This window comes from Leguminivora glycinivorella, chromosome 8 (assembly GCF_023078275.1).
Source record: "Leguminivora glycinivorella isolate SPB_JAAS2020 chromosome 8, LegGlyc_1.1, whole genome shotgun sequence".
Classification (NCBI taxonomy): Eukaryota; Metazoa; Arthropoda; class Insecta; order Lepidoptera; family Tortricidae; genus Leguminivora; species Leguminivora glycinivorella.
In genome coordinates, this window is record NC_062978.1 from 14,448,282 (window position 1) to 14,473,334 (window position 25,053).

The window sequence follows — 25,053 nt, forward strand, 5'->3', positions numbered from 1 at the left end:
TTTTTTGTAACTGAAACTATTGAGCTATAGGTACAGCCCGACAAAAAAAAAAATATCTTGGATGCGACGTCGTGTGGGTCGTGTGCAAATCAAAGACCTTTACAGGGGACAGCGGCATCATATTTTTTGCCATAATAAATTAAACCTTATCACTAAGACAGAAAGGTGATCGTACCAGACTAGCGAAAACGGTCCACATGAGAGGGCTTTGTTTGGGCTGGTGTCCCTCTCGCACGTGTGGCCAGTGATAATGAGGTTACCATAGTAGTAGTATTTTTATCTGTATATTACCTGAATTTATAACTTCTTATATTATTTTAGGGTTATATTCAAACTAGGGTTTCGATATATTTACAGAATTGGCAAATAATTATAATGTAATTATTTTGATGGCAATAAATCAATGATTTGTGTAATTAAAAATACCTTCAATTGGGTATTAGTAGATTTGGTAGTAACTTTGAAAATTGACTGGTATTCCCAATGTATGACAGTGATGACGTCATTGAATAATGTTGACATTGGCAGTAAGTGCGAGAGGGACACCAGCCCAAACAATGCCCTCTCATGTGGACACACTTTTTGACCTAACTACTCATTCTGGTTTAACTGTAATTCTGTGGTGCAAATTTGGTCGCGTTGCAGCGGATGGATCTATTTAGCCCTCTGCTGTCATGTGTCCCAAAGATAAAGCTAGGAACACACTACGCGGACGTCCGTCGTAAATCGACCGCGGACGGGAATCTGGACAATGGAAATACACATAACCGTGCAAACTATCGGTCGACGGACGCGGACGTGGCCTTGAGCGCACGGACGTCCGATCGAAATCTGGCTCTCTGGATGTTTTGTTCCGTGCACACTGATAGGTCGCGGTCGCGGTCGTTTTACGACGGACGTCCGCGTAGTATGTTCCTAGCTTAATAGAATGTGTGTCTATGATGTGTCCCATATGCGCCTTTTGTCAGTGTACTGTCAGTGCCTGTCCTGTCACTCCTGTCCTGTCAGTACTCAGTTTGCTGAATACGGTGACACACTATATTCAACTATTTTATATTTCTCTGATATTCTATTATTAGTGAATTTTGTAATAAAAGTGCAGTTAATTTTTGTAAAAATTAGACGACATATTTTACTTAAAGTTTTAAGTGCTTGCAATAGCATTTTTAAGGTAGTATAATAAAGACCTTGAATTCGGAATTATAATTTTGTTACAAGATTGAAATTGTTTTTGTGAGTAAAAAACCTTTCTTAGATGATCATCAATCCGTCACTTCGTCAAATAGATATTAAGTAGTAAATAGTGTCTCCCTAAGCAGTATCTAGTATTTGTTTTAAAATGGTATTGTAAAATTCATTTGTTTTCATGATTCAACATAGCTCATAGTAATGCCTCAATTAGATCTCACAAATATCAGAAAATATTATTTAAAAAAATTCTCCAGTGACCACTTCCAAGTACTATAGAAAATCTATCTCCCCCAGGCTTTGGAGTGGAAAATAATTAAATATAGTAGACATATAATATTTTACATTTTCTTACTTGGTGATAAGATAATCATTAACACCAAAATGATATCATACAGGCCCTAGTATTAAGTACCCTAGGGCCTGTATGATATCATTTTGGTGTAGAATGGATTTGTTTTGTGTATTATAATGGAGTGATTTGATATAAGCACAAAAATAATCCTGAATAATTTTAAATATTAAATGTCCATTATTGTATAAAAAATAGTATCAACAAGCTTATTTATCATATAGACATCTATGCCAAATTTTAGATCTAGTCATAATGCCTACCTACCTGCTAATTGCCAAGTTTAATTAGTTATTAAGTTTTGTAATTATTAACTCTAATTAATAACTACATACAGAACAAGCAGCTGTAATTTTCACACTTGAGCACAAGTCAATTATTGTTTATTAAACTTTATCATGAATCTAAGTTACACACAAAACTATTGAAAAAGGCAAAATATTGAAATTTGTATCAAAAACAAATATTTTTTTGACTTGAAATTTTGTAGAATGTGTTTTGTCCCTCCCAACTGCTATTTTTTTTTTTGCTGTAATGCAGAATTCCATTCCATCAGTAAAATCTATAGACCTGAAATTACTGGTGATAGCTAAGTAGTTAATAAAAAACATATTTGAACTTTGACTGAATTAAATTTACTATTGAGCACCATAATGAATTAAATATTAAGTAAATAATAGCAATAGTGTTTTTTTTTACTTACAGTTGTCAAACATGAAGCTACTAGATATATCTGACATAGCCGAGTTGACACGGTCAAATGTACATATTGGCAACAAACCTCTGCTGATTGAGAAGATCAACAAACTTATCAGCGGTGGGCATAAGAAGCTGCAAATTGTGACGGACTTTGACCACACTCTCACTCGCCACAAGATGGACGATGGATCTGTTGTGCTCACCAGCTTTGGTAACTTTTTATTTACTATTTGTATAGTTTTCATAACAAGAGCAAGCTACTCATTTATAGTTTTCACAAACCAATAGAGTGTAGCTCAGATCATCTAGGAGGATTTACTCTGTACATAGCACACACCCATGAGTAAAAATCCCCTGACACCTTGAGTTACTGCCAACACATTGCTGGTGGCTGGTGCATCAGGGAGTCAAGCCTTGGCGATTATCAGAGGATAACCAGACTGGATGATGGATGGAGGATTTCTCTGACAGAGACATATGTAATAACGTAATTTATATGTAAGTTTGACGTCTAATGTAAATTTATGTACATAATTCCAGGTATGTTTCGGGAATGCCCGTCCATTCCCCAGTACTATAAAGATGAAGATACAAGGCTGTCGGGCATCTATAAACCTATCGAAGCCGACCCCCACATGAAGGTTGAAGAGAAGATTAAGCATATGGTTAATTGGTATCATGCGGCTCATGACATACTCAAGTAAGTTAATGTGTCGTATCATAGACAAAATAATATTATAAATATTTTTGGACTGTCTGTACACTGTACGTGTACACTACTTATATAATATAAAACAGTAAAACTGTATAACCCCATACGAAAAATATTACAAAAAATATACAAATGAAGTCGAAGTTTTGCCCCTAGGATACACAAGTGCGAAAAAGAGACAAGAAGTCGTTCTTTCGACATCTGACTTACGATTAAACGAGTAGTAAAATAATTATTTTACGTAATTCTGTTTCAGAGGAGTCAAGTTGCCGCGAGATGAACTTATCGAAAGCGGGAATAAGATGAGAAATTGCTTTAGGTGGGTTACTTTATTTTTTATTATAAATGTACCTATTTTATTTCATAATTTCTCCACTTTCTCAGGTATGTAAGTAGGAGTAAGTTTTTACTGTTGAATTGAAATTATGTGAAATCGAATGCCACGAAGAAAACTTAAAATTTTAAATTGGTTGAGGAATGCAGGAACAGGTTTCAAATTAAAGTAAATTAACTGCTATGTGTTATCAGTAGGTATTTTTGTGTATTTATTTATGATAAGAAGTCCCTCACCTTGGAAAGTAACTGCTCTAAATAATTTGCTACCTACTAAACTGCTTGCGCAAGAAATGTACCTTGGCGTCTCACCTTGAAGGCATTGGTCAGGCAGTCTTGGCATTGCCAAGTTTCTCTCTACAAAACTCCTCAATACAGAAAACAATACAGTACATAGGTATTACACAGCAACAAAAAAAGCTACCGAAGCTGCCCAAGACCGTACCTAGTAAATGTAAATGAAATAAAATAAATGTTTATTCAAACCTAAAACTAAATTATAACTTCTGCCAAACCAGAGTATGGTTTGTTGGCAGACGAGGCTCCTAATACATTAGGTTCCATATCTAAATTATTTACTATTAGCAATGGCAAGCAAGACAATACAGCACTTTATTATCCTAAGGCCTGATTAGGGGCCCATTTAGACGATACTACAACTCGCATACGAGTTTTATTACATTGCGGTATTTGGTGGCTGTGCAGTGTGCAAAACTGTATGTAACCTCAACAGCCCGCAATGTAACTAAAATCGCATGCGAGTTCGCACGCTGTCTAAATCAGGCTTTAGACGGCGTGCGAACTGCGAAGCGGCCCTAAATGTATTAAGATAAAAAAAGTTTATTGCCACAAACTAGAAATCTTAAACTATACTACACATCTAAACAATTCATTATTACTGTAAATGGAGAAATATGATTCGAGATGGGGTGTAGACCTCAGCAGGGGGTAACATGGTTTAAAGAAGAAGAAGATTCACACACGTATATTTGACCGTGTTTCAGGCTGGGAGTGAAGGACATGCTGGCGTGGAGCTCGGAGCGCGGGGTGCCGGTGCTGGTGTTCTCGGCCGGGCTCGGCGAGAGCGTGGTGGCCGCGCTGCAGGCCTCGCAGCTGCTGCTACCCAATGTCAAGGTACTTATACTTTGAGGCCTGACACATTAGCATTTGCGAGGGGGGTGAAAGCGGTGAGCGTACTCCATACGCGGATCCAGCCTGGGCCTTTACCACGTGACCCCCCTTGGGCACGAAGCTGGATCCGCGCTTGGCGTACTCCTCCTGCAGGTCTCGAATCTGCGACCTTTTGGACCACCGGTGCATTCACTCTGGCCGACTGACTGTCAGGAAGTTGCCCAGAGCGATTAGATCGGTGTTCCAAAAGGTCGCAGGTTCGAGTCCTGGCAGAAAGGTGAATATAATAATAATAATATACGGACTAGTAAAGATTTATTTATTTATTTATTCTTTATTGCACATAAAAAAATAAGTACAAATGGTGGACATAATGCCTTAAGGCATTCTCTACCAGTCAACCACTGGGTTAAAAAGAAACATTTGGTACGTGCAGGCATCGTGACAGAAAACAATAATCAGATATCACTTTCTATTCCACTATTTACAAATTAAAACTATTATCATTAAATACTATAATGAGGGGATGAACTTACACATATACTCTATAAGATATACTTACATAAACAGCTACTTATATACATAATACCTACATGTACCTACAACGAAACGTTAATTAAAGATCTAGATGATACACACTCGATCATGTACTGCGGAGCCATCGCGGCGTGCCGTGTTGCTCGAGTCAAGTTTCCGGACGCTGACCGTGCACCTAGGACCGTCGGAGGTGTCCCTGCATGGCAAGTACAGTCTTTGCCTTTGGCTAGTCTGTGGTCAAGATTAAGCCCATTTATAATAAAAAAAAAATAAAAAAAAAGTACGGATCGAGTGTCGTATCAACTCGTTTAGGACTCTCATTGCAAAGCTGATCTGCTTCAGAGGGGGTAATAATCGCCCCCGAGTAATGCGCTTTGTGAACCAGGCGTTCGCGGGGACGGACATCAGGCCCCGCGACTATTTGGCCAATGTCACAGAGCGCATCGACTTCCTGAAGCAGAAAGTCTATGCATGGTCAAGCCGTATTCGCCGCTACAGAAAGCGTGTGGACCGATTTCAGCAGAATCGTCTTTTTCAAAGCGACCAAAGGAAAGTATACCGAAGGTGGGAGGAAACCGACCCTCGTGTGTCTGACGTGCGGCTGCCGGATGCTACTGCCATGTCTGATTTCTGGCGTAGCATCTGGTCGGTGCCCGTCGAACACACGGAGGGTGAGTGGATGACCGTTGTCGAACGCGAGTGCGAGAACATAGAACCTATGGGGGCTATCACCATCAGCCCCGACGACGTAAGTTGTGCTATCCGTACGGCCCAGAACTGGAAAAGTCCTGGACCGGACGGATTACACAACTTCTGGCTAAAATGGTTTCGATGCTCGCATTCGCGGTTGGCAACGCAATTTCAACAAGCCCTCGATCTTGGTTCTCTCCCACCTTCCCTAACACCTGTTACTTTCATGCTCTATAAGTCCGGTAGTACCACGGAAGCAAAAAACTACAGACCCATTACGTGCTTGCCTACACTCTACAAGCTCCTTACATCCATTTTGAGAGCAAAAATTAACGCGCATATTGTCGCTAACAACATTCTGGCTCCCGCTCAAAATGGATGTAGGGTTGGGTCCCGTGGTACTAAAGAGCTCCTCCTCATAGACATGACCATCTGCCAACAAGTTCGGCGGAACAAGGGGGCCATCTCGGCCGCTTGGATTGACTATAAGAAGGCCTATGATTCGGTGCCTCATTCATGGCTGAGAAGGGTATTGGAGCTGTATAAACTTGATGCAGCTTTAATATCCTTCCTGGCTGCATGTATGAGGCAGTGGACCACAGTCCTTCATCAACCAGGAGGCAGGGATGACCCGTGGCCCGCAGGACTTCATAAGGATTGAGCGAGGAATATTCCAGGGTGACAGTTTGAGTCCATTATGGTTCTGCCTGGCTCTGAATCCCCTCAGCACGCTGCTGAAGGATTCTGGGCTAGGTTGCTGGCTTCGGAGAGAGTGTGAAGTCATCTCTCACCTTCTGTACATGGACGATCTCAAACTATTTGCACCGAACACCCAAGAACTGATGGTGCTATTGAAAACCACAGAAGTTTTCAGTACCGCCATCAGAATGGAGTTTGGTGTCGATAAGTGTGCGGTTATGCATGTACAGCGGGGGGAGGTTGTAAATTCAGAAAATTTACAACTTTCTGAGACGATGTCGTTCAGATCTATCTCTGAATCAGAAACCTATAAGTACCTTGGTATGTCACAGTCGTTGGGTATTGAGGATGTTGGCATTAGACGGTCGGTGAAGGAGCGCTTTTTCAGTCGGCTCACAAAAGTCCTTAACAGTCTTTTGTCAGGAGGCAACAAAGTGCGCGCCTTTAACGCCTGGGTAATGCCTCTACTCACATACTCCTTTGGCATACTACGGTGGACCCAGACTGAGCTGGACGCCCTGGATCGGAGGGTCCGCTCACTGCTTACCACACACCGTATGTTACACCCGCGCTCGTCTGTTATGAGATTGTACATCCCACGGAAGTGCGGAGGTCGAGGCTTCCTAAACGCCAAAGATCTCCACAACCGTGAGGTGTACAATCTCAGGAATTACTTCCTTAACAACGAGTGTGGGATGCATCGTGATGTGGTGGCAGTGGACGGAAACCTCACGCCGCTCTCCTTGGCGAAACAGAACTGGCGCAAACCTGTGGTATTAAGAGCGCTTTCAAAAAATCTGCTTGCTCGCATTTCGACGCCGGCGGCGCTGGCGTGCGCCTGTGTGCAGACGCACACTATAACCAGAAGCATAACGATTGTAGCCTGCGGTACAGACATAGCGTGCGATCCTCTTCGAACCAACCTTACGTGCGGCTAGAGCGAAAGGGATAGCATTCATGGTCGGTACCGCCACGCCGTCAGTAGCGTTGCGGACTAACCATTATTGATACTTGCGTAAAAACACCACCATATATATTACATATTTGTATACATGATTTCGTGCATAAATACTTGACCTTTTAGTTTAATTATTAAACTTATTACAGTTTTTTCTATTAAAACGTGTGTAGCCTTAGAAGAAATAAATTAAAAAACTTTTATAATATAATAAATTGTGTATATAATATTGTCTTCTGTCACCGCGATAGTTACTCATGAAATAAATTTATGGAATCAGATTATATCGCGTATAATGAATATAATCCGTTTTCTTAGTTTTATTTCATTTTGTATATGATATGTTTTCTAGGTTCTTACTTCTTTTCGGTGAAGGAAAACATCGTGAGGAAACCGGACTAATTCCAATAAGGTCTAGTTTACTCTTTGGGTTGAAAGGTCAGATGGCAGTCGCTTTCGTAAAAACTAGTGCCTACGCCAAATCTTGGGATTAGTTGTCAAAGCGGACCGCAGGCTCCCATGAGCCGTGGCAAATGCCGGGAAACGCAGAGGATGATGATGTTTTCTAGGTACCTACATATATATAATGGAACTAAGATCGGTTTTCTTTAATTTTAAGTAGTTTTTTTTATATTTAAAATGTGTTTTTAGGGTTTCGTAGTCAACTAGGAACCCTTATAGTTTCGCCATGTCTGTCTGTCTGTCCCTCCGTCCGTCCGTCCCGCGGATAATCTCAGTGACCGTTAGAACTAGAGAGCTGAAATTTGGTACCAATATGTATATCAGTCACGCCGACAAAGTGCAAAAATAAAAAGTGGAAAAAATGTTTTATTAGGGTACCCCCCCCCCCCTACACGTAAAGTAGGGAGTGATTTTTTTTTCATTTTAACCCTAACGTGTTATTTATTGTTGGATAGGTATTTAAAAATGAATTACTGAAATCGTTTTTTGATAATATTAATATTTTCGGGAATAATCGCTCCTAAAGGAAAAAAAAGTGTGTCCCCTCTAACTTTTTAACCATATATTTAAAAAATCACAAAAGTAGAACTTTATAAACTTTCTAGGAAAACTGTTTTGAACTTGATAGGTTCTGTAGTTTTTGAAAAATATGGAAAACTACGGAACCCTACACTGAGCGTGGCCCGACACGCTCTCGGCCGGTTTTTAAATATTATGTTGTTTTAATTGCATGGAGCACAGGAAGGTCCACATCTATGTATTAGTTTTTTGTAAGGAAATACAACTCTACGCTACGCCTACCTGCTTTAATTGACTGTTGACACACTGAGACAGTGGATGCGCCAGAGTATAAAAGAGTGATTACCATCTCTTGTCAAAGATCTTGTTGAGACGAATCAAACGAACCCAAACACGAAGTGGTTTCAAGACCTGGTCGTGGAATACTTTTGACTACCTTCCAGCTTCATCATCAGATCCTGGGTACCATCTCTTGTCAAAGATCTTGTTGAGACGAATCAAACGAGCCCAAACACAGAAGAGTTTCAAGACCTGGTTGTTGAATACTCTTGACTACCTTCCGGCTTCACCATCAGATCCTGGGTACCATCAAGAGATGGACAAGAGTCAAAGATCTTGTTGAGACGAACCAAACGAGCCCAAACACGGAGTGGTTTAAGACCTGGTTGATGAATTCTCTTGACTACCTTCCAGCTTCATCATCAGATCCTGGGTACCATCTCTTGCCAAAGATCTTGTTGAGACGAACCAAACGAGCCCAAGCACGGAGTGGTTTCAAGACCTGGTTGATGAATTCTGTTGACTACCTCCCGGCTTCATCATCAGATCCTGGGTACCTGATGGTACCCAGGATTGAAGGAGGAGGAAGAGGTGATCCTCTTGTCAAAGATCTTGTTGAGGCAAATCAAACGAGCCCAAACACGAAATGGTTTCAAGACCTGGTTGATGAGAACTCATGACTACCTTCCGGCTTCATCATCAGATCCTGGGTACCATCACCTCTTGTCAAAGATCTTGTTGAGGCAAATCAAACGAGCCCAAACACGAAATGGTTTCAAGACCTGGTTGATGAGAACTCATGACTACCATCTGACTTCATCATCAGCTCCTGAGTACCATCTATTGTCAAAGATTTTGTTGAGACGAGTCAGTAACCTAAAATGATATTCAATAATAAATAATACTTACTAAAAATATTAGTCAAGTTAATTAGTTAGTTACCAAAGTCGTCAACCCAAGGATCAAAGTTTTCGGTCGCAGTATACATGCAACAGTACAGCCAAACACGCACACAAGTGCTGTTTTGGACACGGCGGGTGCCGCACACAATGACAAAATAACTTCGCGATCGTGGAGCCGCGTGCGGAGCAGATTGGCAAACGTCCTGCCTCTAGAAGCTCTGCCGCGGTACTGACATCGCAAGCGCGCGTAACCGGTAATAAGGAGGCATTTTTAAAAAATCGTCAAAAATATTAAATTGCAATTAATAGAAAACTTTTGCATAAAATCTGTTTAAGTAAGCGTTGCAGATTATTTTTATATTAAAACTACTTCAAAAACACGTAAATTTTCGAAGAAATTGACACTTATTCTGAGGTGATTTCTGAAACAAATTGGATTCATCATATCCTCATTTACTCTATTCTAAAGCCTTATAACAAAGAAGTAGTCTCAGAAGATTGTAATACAGGATATACATAATACAAATTTACCACTTGAAGCATTCAAAACTATCCAAATTTTACAAATTAGACGGACTAAGTCAGCACTTTTCGCGGGTTTTCCTAAACATGCACCAGAAAAAAAATCATAATTAATTAAGTGAGTTAGTTTTTAAAAATCCAGTCTCACAACATGTAAGTTAAGAAGATGTCCTAATCGAATCCTGAACTTAATAAGTCTTTTAGATGACGGAAAGTGTAGCATTTTGCCGACTAAAACTATCAATTTTACATTATTACGACGTTTTCGTTGAATGCCCTCTTAAGTACTGCGGACCGCAAGGCGGTATGGGAGAGCAAGCAGCTACACGGGCGGTTCTACAAGGCCCTCACGGGACCCGATGTAGATCTGCTCGCATCGGTGAACTGGTTACGATTCGGGGACCTCTTCGGAGAAACCGAGGGTTTTGCCTGTGCAATTGCGGACGAAGTTATGATGACGAACAACTACCGGAAATATATCCTGAGGGACGGTACGGTCGACATTTGTCGGGCATGCCGCCGTCCCGGAGAGTCACTCAGGCATATCATCTCCGGTTGTTCTCATCTAATAGCTAACGGTGAGTACATAATCTCGTAGTCAGGATCATTCACCAGCAACTTGCTCTTCAATACGGCCTTGTGGACTGCGAAGTACCGTACTACAAGTACTTACCTGCGCCAGTTCTCGAAAATGGTCGTGCCACGCTCTATTGGGATCGATCTATTATCACTGACAGGACTATTGTAGCCAATAAGCCTGACATTGTCATAATAGACCGATCGCAACGCCGGGCCGTGCTCGTCGACATCACCATCCCCCATGATGAGAATCTCGTGAAAGCCGAGAAGGACAAGTCCAGTAAGTACCTAGACTTGGCTTACGAGATAACCACCATGTGGGATGTTGATTCGACGATCATTGTCCCGATAGTCGTTTCAGCGAACGGTCTCATAGCGAAGAGTCTCGACCAACATCTCGAGAGACTCTCGCTAGGTGGTTGGATCAAAGGTCAGATGCAGAAGGCGGTGATCTTGGACACGGCGCGGATAGTCCGACGGTTCCTCTCTCTGCAGCCCTAACCACCGGCAGCTTGGGCCCTGCCTCGCTGCTGGCGGCATCCTAGGTTAGGTTTTTTATAATGTGTTTATATATTTTGTATTGTTTTGTATGTAGTTTTGTATTTTACTTTTATAATCATATTATAAAAAAGCCTAGCCTAAGAATTGAAATGAATAAAGAGAATAATAATAAAGTGCGGACAGGGATAATCGCTGGTTTGTGTCACATTACATTTAGATTAAACTTTTCTAAGGGGCCTCTGCGCTGTTGGCTTCGGCCCCACGTATGCCTTACAAAGGTCCGGGACCCCATGGTCCCGAGATATGTAAAGAACAAACATAATAATAATAAATAAATATTGGGGACACCTTACACAGATCAACTTAACCCCAAACTAAGCAAAGCTTGTACTATGGGTGCTAAGCGATGATATACATACTTAAATAGATAAATACATACTTATATACATAGAAAACATCCATGACTCAGGAACAAATATATGTGCTCATCACACAAATAAATGCCCTTACCGGGATTCGAGGTCCTGTCCCCAGGGGAAGGTCACGTGGTCTATTTGTATGGCCAACTTAGGCTCCAGGGGGGGGTCATGACCCCCATGACCCCCCCTGGATCCGCGCATGTCCTTTCTTTTCGTAGCTTTTAGTTTTTACCAAGTCCTTTCTTCGCAGGTGGTCTCAAATTTCCTGTCGACAGACGAGAACGACGCCATAATCGGCATAAAGGGCGAAGTGATCCACACGTACAACAAGAACGAGGCCGCGATCAAGGGCACGGAGTACTACGAGCTGGTGAAGGAGCGGGACAACGTCGTGCTCATGGGGGACAACATCGGCGACGCCGGCATGGCCGAGGGCATGGACCACTGCGACACGGTCATCAAGGTGAGCTCATCTACAGGGGTTATATGTGGGTGAAACAACTTTTTCTTGGTCTTCAACTTGGTCTCATCGGAAGATCAGCGCTGGAAGTCACCAGCAACACGCTGAGATGAGGCCATTTCGTGGTACTTCATTCCTTTCTGTCTTGTTGGTATTATCATAATACACATAATGTGTATTTGTGAGTGTGCACGGGAAAACGTCCTACTTTGTCGATTGCTATAAAGCCGCTTTGTCAGTTTATTCATATAAAGATACAAGTAAATCTCGCCTTAATGGTAACCGACAAAGTGGGACGTTTTACTAAACACACTCACATTTTGTCTTGCCTGTGTTCGCGAATAAATGTTTATGGGTGAATCAACTTTTTCTTGTCTGTTATTGCCATGGTTACGATCTCCTGAGTCACGCTGGTTTTATGCAAATATATGCTACTTAAACTATGAAAACATGCATTTTTCTGGTGTTAACAAGCCTTTTTCTTAATTTGCCACCTACAAACATGGACTGCATGCATGCTTGCATAATTTCAGTAGCATAATTTTTCATAAAACTAGAGTGACTCGGGGGACCGTAACCATGGCAATAACAGACAAGAAAAAGTTGATTCACCCTTATTCTATTCTTGTCTGTTATTGCCATGGTTACGGTCCCCCGAGTCACGCTGGTTTTATGCAAAATTATGGTACTTAAACTATGCAACTGTGACTCAGGACACCGTAACCATGGCAATAATAGACAAGAAAAACTTGATTCACCCATATATTCATTTTGGCGTTGGTTTTAGGGACAACCGGTATATTACCTACTTGCACAAACTATCTAGTGGCCCAGTGCTGAGCAAAAGTCTCCCCTGTTTTACGCCACTCGTCGCGGCTTTGTGCATCCTCCCGCCAGCCGCCACAAAAAGTGTTCAGGTCTTTCCGCCCCCTCTTTTTTGCTCGGGTAAGCGGAGGTTGGCCTAAAATAAGATAAAAAACTATATAGGAACTATACAGGAAGGAGGGTTCGCCTGGATTTATAGCCTCGGTTGCGCCTATACTAGAATTTGATTACGTTTTACGGCATTCGAAGTTTAATTACGACGATGATTAACCCTTCGTATGTGTTTGATAAGGATCCTAACATAAGGCGTTGGACTTTAAAAATGTATATCAAAGTTAATTATTTTATGAAAATCTTTTGACAGACACAGACGACGGGTTAACTCGCCTAAAAGCGTATCAGTATATTCAGTATAACCAGAGAAACTTGTTCCAGGTCGGGTTCCTGGGCCACGGCACCGACAACCTGCCCAACTACCTCAAGCACTTCGACGTGGTGCTCGTCGACGAGCACTCCGTCGATCTAGTCAACGCCATTCTGAAACACCTGCTGTGATTTTGTTATGACGATGATGAGGGACTAGGGAATGTAAGGGTCCATTTATCTCGCGTGCGAGTTTCGATACTTTGTGGTATTTGCTTGGTGTGCTGTGTGCGGTGTGTAACCTCAACACTCCGCGATGTACCATCGGCAACACTGTTAGCTGTACATTTGTAATCCTTATTACACGGACATAAAGTCTACCGATGGTTAGTTAAGGGTGTTGCTGTTAGTAACATGTAACCTCAACACTCCGCGATGTACCATCGGCAATCGGCAACACTTAGCTGTACATTTGTAATCCTTATTACAAGGACATAAAGTCTACCGATGGTTAGTTAAGGGTGTTGCTGTTATGTTAGTAACATGTAACCTCAACACTCCGCGATGTACCATCGGCAACACTGTTAGCTGTACATTTGTAATCCTTATTACAAGGACATAAAGTCTACCGATGGTTAGTTAAGGGTGTTGCTGTTAGTAACTAAAATCGCTAGTTCGCGCGACGTGTAAATGGGCCCTGATGCTGTATTTTTTAAACACAGTTTTTGATTAAGGCAGCAGACTTCTATTGTTCAAAGAACTCAAGCGAGTTCCCTAGTCGAAGTAGATAATTGTTGCATATTTTATTGTCCATTCATTTTTGGCGTTATTCCCGTGTGTTCTCTATTTGTTATTTTGACATTAATTACCATTGTATTAGAACAAACGGGATTAATCTTTATTTTGTTTTTGTTAAAAATATGTAAGAGATATTTTATTATCAATTTTTGTGTACAAATGTTGTTCCTCATTATATTAGAAACATTTCGTTTTAATTTATATAATAATAATATACACTATGATTGAATGTGCAGTAGGGTCATGTACTTAGAACATGCCTATACTCAAACTCATGTTAAGATGCATACTACCTAATATTTTCATAGTGCACTGCACTAAAGATAAAATCGCTTTTTTGTGATACTTGGATAACCGATTAGAAATATTTCACTCAGCATAAGTGTGTTTGGTATATATTTTATTACAATAATAACATCATATGTAACACACAATGCGCAACAATGCAGCCAAGACTCAAATTGTGAGCATAAATACTACGAAATATCTTAAGTCTATGTACGAAACACTTTTTTTCGAATCTGCCGGATTTACTTATTGAATAGAGACCAAAAGATGGGGCCGGTGTTTCCTCTGTTCTATAATATGAAGAATACTGAACGTAATTAACTAATTATTGATTGTTACATTCACCTGCCATAACCGTCCTAATAATTTGGCGTTTTGGACTGCATCAACATTGTAGGTATTTGTTTCACCAAACACACTCCTATACACAGAATGGAGAAATGTATTGACTTATTTTTCTGATCAAATTGTCGATATTTTATGGTATTATTAAAAAAAAAATAGTGTAAGTTTTTGAAAAGTGTACAAAATTTTTTGTATGAATTTATGCAAGACGATTCTAGGACAAAAAGTTTAGAACCTGTTCCGTTATTCCTACGAGTAAAATATAGTTTGATCAATGGCTACAACCCGACAAAAAGTGGGCCACTGAGCTTACGGCATAGTCACAAAATAAGATTGATATTTTTTTTATGATTAGTATCAGTTGATTAGGCTTGTTTTTAGGGATCCAAATAATTTCCATGTATTATTTTAGTATTCAGTGTATTCACATTGTTGTTATGAAGTTCACACTCCTCTCTCACTTTTCTGTGCGCTGTACCAATTTGATTCTTACGAGTAGATACCCTACTAACTATAGAATCTCATCGCTTTTTCTACTTACATGAAATAACTAAACCATACCTAATAACGACGGATCACAACATCAACTTCATATAAAGGTATTTGCCCACTAGACCGTAAAATACCGCGGATCGCTCCGCGCGGTCGGTCCACGTGACACTAACACCAGCCTAACATAGTAGACCTAAGAATCAAATTGGTTGACTGTACCGTTATTATTGCTCATAGTTCTGAAGTTGTAGTATCGATTTATCTTTTCACATACGATGCTAGTTTGTGGCTTTCATTGAATAATTTCTCTTTTATTATATTGAAAATGTCTCCTGTATGTGCCGTTCAATTCCCAAAGGGTCCTTATGCTTTTAGCCTCCAGGGGTTCCCCGTGTACAATTTTTTGTAGATTCAAAAATTTATTTTTAACTTTTATTGAATAACAAAAGGTTCCAAATTAAAAAACAAAACTAATGTTTCGTGTACTCACGAGGGTAGATAAATGAGGGTAATTTCATCTAAAATTCCCACAGAAAATAAAGCATAAGGACCATGCATGGAATACCACATAATAATTGTTCAGACATTGACTTGAAAAGTCCAATAGTTTTGTAATTAGCCAAAAGTCGCACATGTAGGTTATTATATATTGAAATTTATCTAGTGATAATAGTAGAAAAAAAATTGATAAGACGTCTCGAGATTATAGAGATAATATGAAACGATGAATAAAACAACTGGTATATTAAATAATTTGTTATTTTTATTTTAAAAAACAACACATCAATATGTATTTCCAAGTCATCGTGGCGGCTCCGCCATGCGTGGCGCCATCTGGTTTAATTTAGACCGTTATCACAAAAACATAAATGCATTTTAAATACAAGAACTAATATCGTCAAGTTAAAAACTATTAGATAAATTAAGCCCTAAAGGTATAAAAAGACTGCAACTGTTTGAAAGCTGTTAGCGTGCGGCAGTCCGGATGCAGTCCGTCTGTACGGTCACCGGCATAAATAAGTGAGGACTTATTTATGACGGTGACTGTACTGACCTAAAAGACCAGAGCACACCGGATGCGTGTGCGTAAACGTGAGCGTTGTAGTTTTCAGATCCTCATAACGATGCATTCGAACATGTAGGGATTCCACGAATGAATATTCGTGATGCCGCCTCCTACTATAGAAGGGGAATTAACAAGACACGATCACGAATGTTCGTCGATCTCTGTATGTGTGGACGCAGCATAAGAGGTTGCACATCGCACTCTTCATGAGTGTGCGAATCCCAACCTCAACATAGCCGTTGTGCTCTGGCTTTAAATTAACTGTCAGAGTAACAGTGACATGTCGGAAATTAATGGTAATTGTTTGAGAAGAAACATCTGCACCCTATGTATTGTAGGGTACTCTTGACTCTAGACACAAAATATTAAATATGTTTGATGAATCTCCAATTCAAGTTAAAAAAATAATGCTTGTTAATACTATATTTCGTTGACAATGGACTAGTTATACATAATAATTTAACATAAAATCAAAACTTAAAAGTAGTACATAAGTATAAATTTAAATGTTTCGGTCTGGCGTTTCAAATGCACATAAGTCTAGTTTAGAGAAATAAAAATAAACTCATTCTCAATGATCTTTAGTATACGTGGTTTTCTTTTGATTGAATATATTTTCTTCTACTGTACGGTAGCTACAGTATGAGAACAGAAGTAACTTGAAAGCATTACATTTGTCATCTTAAACCATATCTTAGCCATCATTTATTCGGCACCGAATCAGGCTACACTTAAAACGCGCGTGTCAATACAACGTTTATTTATTGCAATCATTTTCTAATAAACTCATTGTGTCTTGAACGTTAACACCAACTCGTTACCTCAAAGGCGCGCCTTATTTGTACTCTTATTACAAACAATCTCATTCCGATCCATATGGCAAGAAACTCAAAAGTTTATGAGAAATTTCGCATCTCACAAAATGACTGGAAAATACATGATTTATTTCTAATACCTATTAGTAATTTAACTGAACAAATTAAAAGCTCTAGATAAACAACAGTCTTAGTACATACAAGTTATTTACACAAAGTTTCTTTTTATATAAAAATATCCTACTGTACACAATATAACAATAACTATTATTGTAGAAATATAAATTGTCTCTATGTACACAACTAGAAACAGTATTAAAAATAGTCAAATCTTCTAGGAATCATTTATGTTTAGAATAGTCGACTCATGTCGGTCGGGAAATACGAGCTCGGAACGTAGACGGGGCAAAGTGCGGTACCAGTTGGAATGTTTATACGTCCCTCGTATATTAATCAGATACGTCCAGAGTGTATTTCCCGCCACATCAGGGTGCTTAGCCAAGGCGACAATCGTTTGCGCTGCAATACCGAAACGGTTTATGTCTCTCTGTCAGAGTTCGCGACAGAGAGCAAACGGCTGACACGTTGGCTACGCACCCAAGTTCGCTAGATAGATTGCAGCACCATCGAGTTTCAGACGCGCTGCTAGAAATGTTCTACCTGAACAAATCCCCCACGCGAGGGGCGCGTAACCGTTGCTTAACCCTTTGAGTCTCAGCGACATCATATGATGTCAGTGTTACAGAAGATAAGTTTCAAATGCTTGGGACTCTAAGGGTTAACTTAGTGATGATTTAGATTCTAAATTTAGAATATATAGCCCTACACTGCATAGTTAAAGTTTAATTTTGCGTGTGAGCGAATTCAAAGTTTGACTACATGCAAATTAAATAATGTGATAATGACCCGGTTGCAGATATCTCTTACGCAAAACGTCTTGAAGATTAAGGAACGTTTTGCAAAAGCAAGACAATTTTGGGTATAAGTAAAAGCAATATAGCGATTTACAACTCGGACAACGAGCGCGATTCGATATTGGAAGGAATATTTTACTACTGTTACTGCTGTAGGGCCTGTAGGCAACATTTCTCTTTTTACACACTAAAATTATAAAATAGAGAATTCCAATACTTGAACTTTCCAAATCTTTAGGAAATGTTCATATAAATCTGAAATTATAAGCTTTAACCATTTTAATTGCCTTAACGGTCACTAAGCCCTCCTATGACACAAATATCAAGCAAAAGTTCATAAGACCCAATAAGGGGACAGTCTGGGGCAAGACAGCGTCTCCGCTAGAATCGAGAGGAAGCCAAGCATCACACACAGGCTACGGAACACGGCCGTAGTCGCATTAAATATCTAATTATGAACACAAATATAGCCACGGGTAACTTTCGCGAGCGGGTTAGCCTCTGGATTTGATATTAACCCTTTAACCGCCGAACTCATATCCAATATACAGCTGTCTGCTGAAGACGATAAATCTTCGTATAACTTCATATTACCGACGGCGACACGAGCAAGCTCGATGAGAAATTCTAAGCAGTTAAAAGGTTGAATGTTGTTCATTAAAATACTATAAGAAAAATAGTTCAAATTTGTATTGATCAATAAAATCTTGCGAAAATTACCCGTCGATATGCTAACGCATCACTTACACCGATCACTTATCTCTCAAGACTACTTTCAAGAGTTACGGAAAGGGGCGACATAGCTACTTACAAACTAGTAATATACTTGGTCAAGCGTATGCAAAATTGCACAATACAACTAATAATAGGTACGAGGATTTCATCATTTATTATAAAAGATGACCAGATACGAATGGTATGAACTAAATGATTTTTAATGCTTCTAGAATATTTATAAATAACAAGATTAAGAAATAATTAAGAGATATCTTAGATAAATCATCAAAAGTACATTTTCAGGTTAAGAAGTGTTGGTATAGATTTTAAGTTAGTTTTTATTTGACGGGACTTGAAAGGATAAATAATCCACCTTCAATCTCATGTGACCATTTTCGGGATGTCTATTTCCGGTATCTAACTCATTGAAATAATTGTTGCGCTAATGAACATAGTTCCTAATATATTTTTCTACTGGTTTTTAGTTCCTAGGAAGATGCTACGGCTCAATGTCGTTATATATCTTAGATGGGATAGATCAAGTATTTCTATCAATATGTTTTTGCGAGCTTGTTTTATTTAACCAAAATACCAAAATAAGGTGCTGTACAGTGTCATATTCTTTATCTTGGAGACTTTGTTCTTCTCCGTCGCATTTGATTTCAAATAGGTAATTTTAATTTTAATACTGAAAAATATCTATATTTAATTACTTAAGCTTAGTAATCAATCGGCAAAAATGATATATACGATCGTAAAGAAAAAAAAAAGTTAACTTCAGCGATATAATTTACATTAGAAACAAGTCTGAAAGTGTGTATACGTACGTCAACAGTTAACGTTGAGAGAGATTCACTACGCCAGCTATCAGCATAAAACGCACTCCACAGAGCCTCAAAGGTCTGCCCAATCCCAATGACTATGAACGCTCAAAGCTATGAAAATTGGTCAGTTTGACTATTGTCAGAATTGTTTCAGTTCACATTATTATAATAATAATAATTCATTATTACCTAGATAAAGAGAACTTAAAGTATTGTATTAGTATCAAAACTATTTGGAATTGTAAGGCTCGTTCAACAAACTACTTCATGTTCGACTTACACTACTCTGATGTTATGCTAAAACTTAGACGCGATGCGACATAGTATTCACATAAAAAGTTTGTGTCATTTTTATGCCTTGCTATTTATTTGTTGTATTTAACATGTAGCATGAATCATTAGTTAGAATGCGACACATTGGTCCCGACATAATAAATACGAAAGCACTATTAGTCTATAAAACTCAGCACGCCGACCCGACTTGGCATCTTATTATAGAAAACGTTTCATCGGCTGCACTCATTTAGTGTAAAAGGTCCAGAACTTTTAAGTTTAGTTCAAGAACACTTACTAAAGTAAAGACGCTAAAACCGAAAAACGTCGACACTGACTCGCCATTTCCTATCTCTATCGCACGCGCATAATTACGTAGCTCTCCTGCTTGCACAGGGGCACTAGTCGCCAGCATCAAGGGTGGGATTGTAATATTTTTACGTGAGTAAAATAAAGATCGTGAAATGATCGTGATTAGCGTTCTCGCTTTATATACTTACTTAATAATTATAAAATCATTACTTATCGGGAAAGGAACTCACAAAATGATCTCAAAAGTTATTACGAATGAGATTCATTCAGGTTGGAATTAATAGTTTTCTGTCGTACATGCATGAGATAAGAGATTCTACTCTAATAAGATAACATGGAGCGTCAGCCGATGCAACGTTTCGTGGTCGTGCCTCGTGGGAGCGGCCGGTACTCTACTTATAGTTAAGACAGATCACAGCCTCGGTGCGGAGCTCGCGCGCGCGTCACGTGATGGCCGCCACGTCCGCCGCCGTCTTCTGCAGGCCCTCCTCGTCCGTCGACCTGCGGGGAACAAAAAACACGCTGTGGAATAATAAACAAAAAATAGGAATGTATAATTTTAAAACCGATGCCAAACACTGGCAAATATCTCTCTACGCGTTCGTCTCTTCTAGCGTGTGAATGTATCATTATATGGTGGCTTATAGCGGTATCGTGTCGGGTCGTTACGAGTTGCGCACCTTGTGGTAGCCATCCTGTGACACACGTATGGTCAATCGGTCACACCTCGGACAATGGCGATTAAATATATGAAAGAGGCGCGTCGTTAGGCACACAGACAAAGGTCGTGTAGGTGAACGCGTACCATGCTTCTATGAGTGGGACATGACAGGTCGACTGGTCGCGTTTTTGTCAGGCGGTAACTGTGAGGTAACCGAGAGCGGACGGGCGGCACTTTTAGCGGGGAGCGGGAATGGGCATACTGTACGACAGTACTCTTTATTCTAGTGTGGTTCGGTGTTACCTGTAGACGTGCGCCTCTGCGCGCGCGGTGTCGCAGTGGTAGTGCGCGGCGTAGGGCAGGCGCGCGCGGCCGCGGCGCCGCGCCAGCACCGCGCGCCCCAGCACGTTGGGCCGCCACGAGTTGCGCACCGCGTGGTACGCCATCCTGCGACAAAATACGACGCATGTGTAATGGCCCCTGTACACACATGGCCAACAGTTCCACCAGCCCCCTTGGCCATGTGTGTAGAGGGCTACTTGGCCGTAAGTTGGCAGTTGGCGCTTGCGCTTGCCGGCCAACCGATTGGTGTCGGTTTTTTGTCCACACATCAAAGGATCTTGGCGCCAATGGCCAACTGCGTTTACACGTTGGCGCTTCATTCAGTTGGTCGTCAGCCGTCAGAGAGGACGGTAGTGAAATATTTACGAAAATAATAAGTTTATCTATGTCAATAATAGTGTAGATTTTAGGAAATGTTTAATGTATTTCCTAAAAAAGATAAATGTTCTTATCATAATATTAAAAAAATTGTTAATATTTCAAATAATTTAATTTTACTACGGGGTTATTATTTTTTAATCAAATTTTTCTGTCAATGTCTATGATCTAGAATTTCCTAGACTTTTCCATTCCACGTCCATCTTTCATGAAGAGCCAATGCCAAGTGATTGGTTCGCCAATGTGTAAACAGCGGCTCTTATCTTGGCCAAGGGGTTTCACAAAGGGCTGGTGGAACCGTTGGCCATATGTGTACAGCGGCCATAAGACATGTGTGAAATAGAAGTATGCAAGTGAACAAAACTTGGACTACATTAACTTTGAGAGGGAGCAGTTATCCGTCCCCTTTCTTCTTAGTATAATAATGTGAGCACTGACCTCGGCACTAGCGCAGCGACGGTGGCCACGACCACGACCAGCCAGTAGGTGGGGTCGGCGATGGCGTGGTGCAGCACGTGGTACGCCATCGGCATGCCCAGGATGGAGAACGGGATGGAGTTGTAGATGAGCGTGCCCACGAAGAACGCGCCCAGCGAGCCCAGTAGCGCGATCGCGTGGATCACCGTCTGTTGTAAAATATACAGGTGCCGTAGCCGAATGGCATTTCGACGCGAAACGATAACGAAACGCCGCGAAAGGTAGTCTGGCTCTGTCTCGCCAATACGCAAGAGCGATAGAGATAGATATCTACGAGCGTTTGTTTCGTGAGCGTTTGTGCCATTCGGCTAAGTACCCAGGTTATACAATTTGTATTAGGTACGTCGGTGGGAAAAAGCATACGGCCCGTAATGGGAAGTGACAACGGGAGAGTTATACGTTGACCATAAAAGTTGTAAGGGGTTTCAAACATCGAGATATAATCTTTTCGAAGTTTTAAACAGTTTGGCTAAAAAGAGAAAAGAGTAGAAATTAACAAGTGGCGACATCGTAGTGTCCCGTTTTCTCACACATATTACATATTGATTTGAAAGGGACGACACTACGACGTTTCCCCTTTTTTAATTTATACTCTTTTTAGCCAGACTGTACCCGAAGACAATATTCTGCTTAAATTCAAATTTTTAGAATTCCGCTGGAAAGTTTTGAGTTTTATAATAAAAACTATAGGCACAGTGTTGGCCATAAACGCCACATAGTGATTGGTTCACAAACAAAAACTGTGCTTACGGCTTGGTGACGGTCCCTAGTCTCAGAAACTTAGTTATTTAAAACAACGCCTGTCTTATACTTTCTAAAAAAAATGTGTAAACTACAACGTCAAAAAATAATCAAACTTCTGAGACTAAGATTGCAGCAGTCGGACAACACATTCTAAAACACTTCAATTCCACACTTTGTTACCACTTACAAGTTTACGATAGAAAAGCTGCATGTAAATAGGTGATAATTTAGTGTGTGTAACATCTAAAAACCGGCCAAGAGCGTGTCGGGCCACGCTCAGTGTAGGGTTCCGTAGTTTTCCGTATTTTTCTCAAAAACTACTGAACCTATCAAGTTCAAAACAATTTTCCTAGAAAGTCTTTATAAAGTTCTACTTTTGTGATTTTTTCATATTTTTTAAACATATGGTTCAAAAGTTAGAGGGGGGGGACGCACTTTTTTTTCCTTTAGGAGCGATTATTTCCGAAAATATTAATAGTATCAAAAAACGATCTTAGTAAACCCTTATTCATTTTTAAATACCTATCCAACAACATATCACACGTTGGGGTTGGAATGAAAAAAAAATATCAGCCCCCACTTTACATGTAGGGGGGGTACCCTAATAAAACATTTTTTTCAATTTTTTATTTTTGCACTTTGTTGGCGTGATTGATATACATATTGGTACCAAATTTCAGCTTTCTAGTGCTAACGGTTACTGAGATTATCCGCGGACGGACGGACGGACGGACGGACGGACGGACGGACGGACGGACAGACAGACATGGCGAAATTATAAGGGTTCCTAGTTGACTACGGAACCCTAAAAATGCACAGGTCCAGTACCTTGTCTTTAAGGTCCTGAATATGTAGGTACGTTGTTTCTGATAAAGTTATAATCATGCTACAATAGAGTGACAAACGTAAAACCAAATATGTAATAATGTCAATAAATATGCATTATTGTTATTTAATAATTCTTTAAACCTTTGTGAAACAAAAAATCTTCAGATCGTGCTCAGTTTTGCGGCGGTCACCTGTCGAGAATGCTTCGCCGATAACGATCGCAAGGAATAGGATTGCAGAGGTTCGCACTTACCCAGCTCCTAGTCTCAATAGCGTCATAAGCGAGCAAGATGACGGGTATAAAACTCCCGTGAGACTCATACATATTTAAACATATTTTAAGCGGGTTACTCACGTATTAAGTCGATATAGCGTTCGACATGTTTCGGTCCAATTTCGACCTTTCTCAAGAGTAGCGACCTCTCGACATGTAAAGGCGGGGTCGCTACTCTTGAGAAAGGTCCTCGAAATTGGACCGAAACATGTCGAACGCTATATCGACTTAATACGTGAGTAACCCGCTTAAAATATTTTTAAAGTTAACGGGTGTTTATAATATAACTTTCAGACATAGGGGAATAAGTAAGGGAAGAGTTGTAACTCCATACATCAGTAAATGCAAGTTATTTGTAGTGACATGTAACGTCATCCACGCGTCAACTAGCGTAAATTATCGGTACTGCTACTAGTCAATAGATGTCGCGACTAACAAAAAGTCTAATGCTCAACAATTTTTAGCTAATATTACAATAGTATTAATCAGTACTCTGTTTTCAATTCTTTCTGCTTGAAATATAAGTTGTAAACTGTTTTTATATTACCTTTTTGGCAGACGCAACACTGTTGGCACCGTGTCGAGTAGTGGTACTGCTAATTTACGCTAGTTGACGCGTGATTGACGCTAGATGTCACTACAAATAACTTGCATTTACTGATATATGGAGTTACAACTCTTCCCTTAGGTACTTATTCTTCTATGCTTTCAGACGAATTCTCTCTCAACATCCGCGTGCCTCATATCCAAGAGTAAACGTGGACTCACCCAGCTCCTAGTCTCGATAGCGACGTAGGCCAGCATGATGACGAGGCAGCCGGTCATGTTGCAGACGCCGAAGGCCCACAGGTCGACGGTGGAGTCCCAGTAGGCGCCGACGGCCGTGAAGAAGATGGCGACGCTGATGTAGAGCGACTCGGCGAGCACGAGCCAGTAGGAGTGCGCCTGGTAGGCCAGCCCGCGCCGCGCCGCGCTGTACAGCCCGGGCCGCTCCGACAGCAGCGCGGCCGGCGCCACGCGGTCGTACGCGCCTGGCGACACCCGCATACTCCAATCAATGCACCGAATATAAATATCTATCTACAATTTTGTACATTTATTAAAATATTTAAATAAATATGTATGTCGACGGCTCCTGCTGAAGTCATCATTAAATAAATAGACCTAAAAATCTTTAAAGGAATGATTGCGATACTTTCGATTCAAATCTAACTGACGATTCTTCACAGGGTGCCAGCTTACTTTGACTGTCATCGATGTCATCACATTATTCACATTGTGATATGAACAATGTCAAAGATGAATGTTGTCAGATGAAGAGGGAGAGGTACTTAAATCTACACAACGATGAATGGATTGTGTGAAAGAGGATATT

At 40.4% G+C, this 25,053-nt stretch overlaps 2 protein-coding genes across 5 annotated transcripts in view; one reads left to right on the plus strand and one right to left on the minus strand.

The window, feature by feature from the left end:
- Positions 1-1,010: 1,010 nt before the first annotated feature.
- LOC125229178 (7-methylguanosine phosphate-specific 5'-nucleotidase) lies at positions 1,011-15,803 on the plus strand. Of its 3 annotated transcripts, none has more exons than XM_048133969.1 (7): positions 1,011-1,028; positions 2,246-2,450; positions 2,780-2,939; positions 3,208-3,270; positions 4,289-4,418; positions 11,733-11,945; positions 13,203-15,803. In XM_048133969.1, the coding sequence occupies exons 2-7, from the start codon at positions 2,255-2,257 to the stop codon at positions 13,320-13,322; spliced, it is 882 nt and encodes a 293-aa protein (XP_047989926.1). In that variant the 5' UTR covers positions 1,011-1,028; positions 2,246-2,254; the 3' UTR covers positions 13,323-15,803. The 3 variants fall into 3 exon arrangements, with proteins under 3 accessions (XP_047989926.1, XP_047989925.1, XP_047989924.1); XM_048133968.1 differs by lacking the exon at positions 1,011-1,028 and adding an exon at positions 1,035-1,171; XM_048133967.1 differs by lacking the exon at positions 1,011-1,028 and adding an exon at positions 1,039-1,233.
- A 3,772-nt stretch (positions 15,804-19,575) lies between these two features.
- The window catches only part of LOC125229179 (phospholipid-transporting ATPase VA), a 131,494-nt gene continuing 126,016 nt past the window's right edge, over positions 19,576-25,053 (minus strand). For both annotated transcript variants that reach the window (XM_048133972.1, XM_048133970.1), the window contains 4 exons: positions 24,447-24,709; positions 21,794-21,981; positions 20,939-21,082; positions 19,576-20,475 (listed from right to left, as the gene is read on the minus strand). In XM_048133972.1, coding sequence (XP_047989929.1) covers positions 20,418-20,475; positions 20,939-21,082; positions 21,794-21,981; positions 24,447-24,709 — 653 coding nt within the window. In that variant the 3' untranslated portion in view covers positions 19,576-20,417. The remainder of the gene's footprint in view (positions 20,476-20,938; positions 21,083-21,793; positions 21,982-24,446; positions 24,710-25,053) is intronic.

Coding starts and splice junctions, on each gene's coding strand:
- LOC125229178 (XM_048133969.1), top strand. CDS start 2,255: ATGAAGCTACTAGATATATCTGACATAGCCGAGTTGACACGGTCAAAT. Junction 3,271..4,288: donor AAGATGAGAAATTGCTTTAG/GTGGGTTACTTT, acceptor ACCGTGTTTCAG/GCTGGGAGTGAAGGACATGC. Junction 11,946..13,202: donor ACTGCGACACGGTCATCAAG/GTGAGCTCATCT, acceptor AACTTGTTCCAG/GTCGGGTTCCTGGGCCACGG.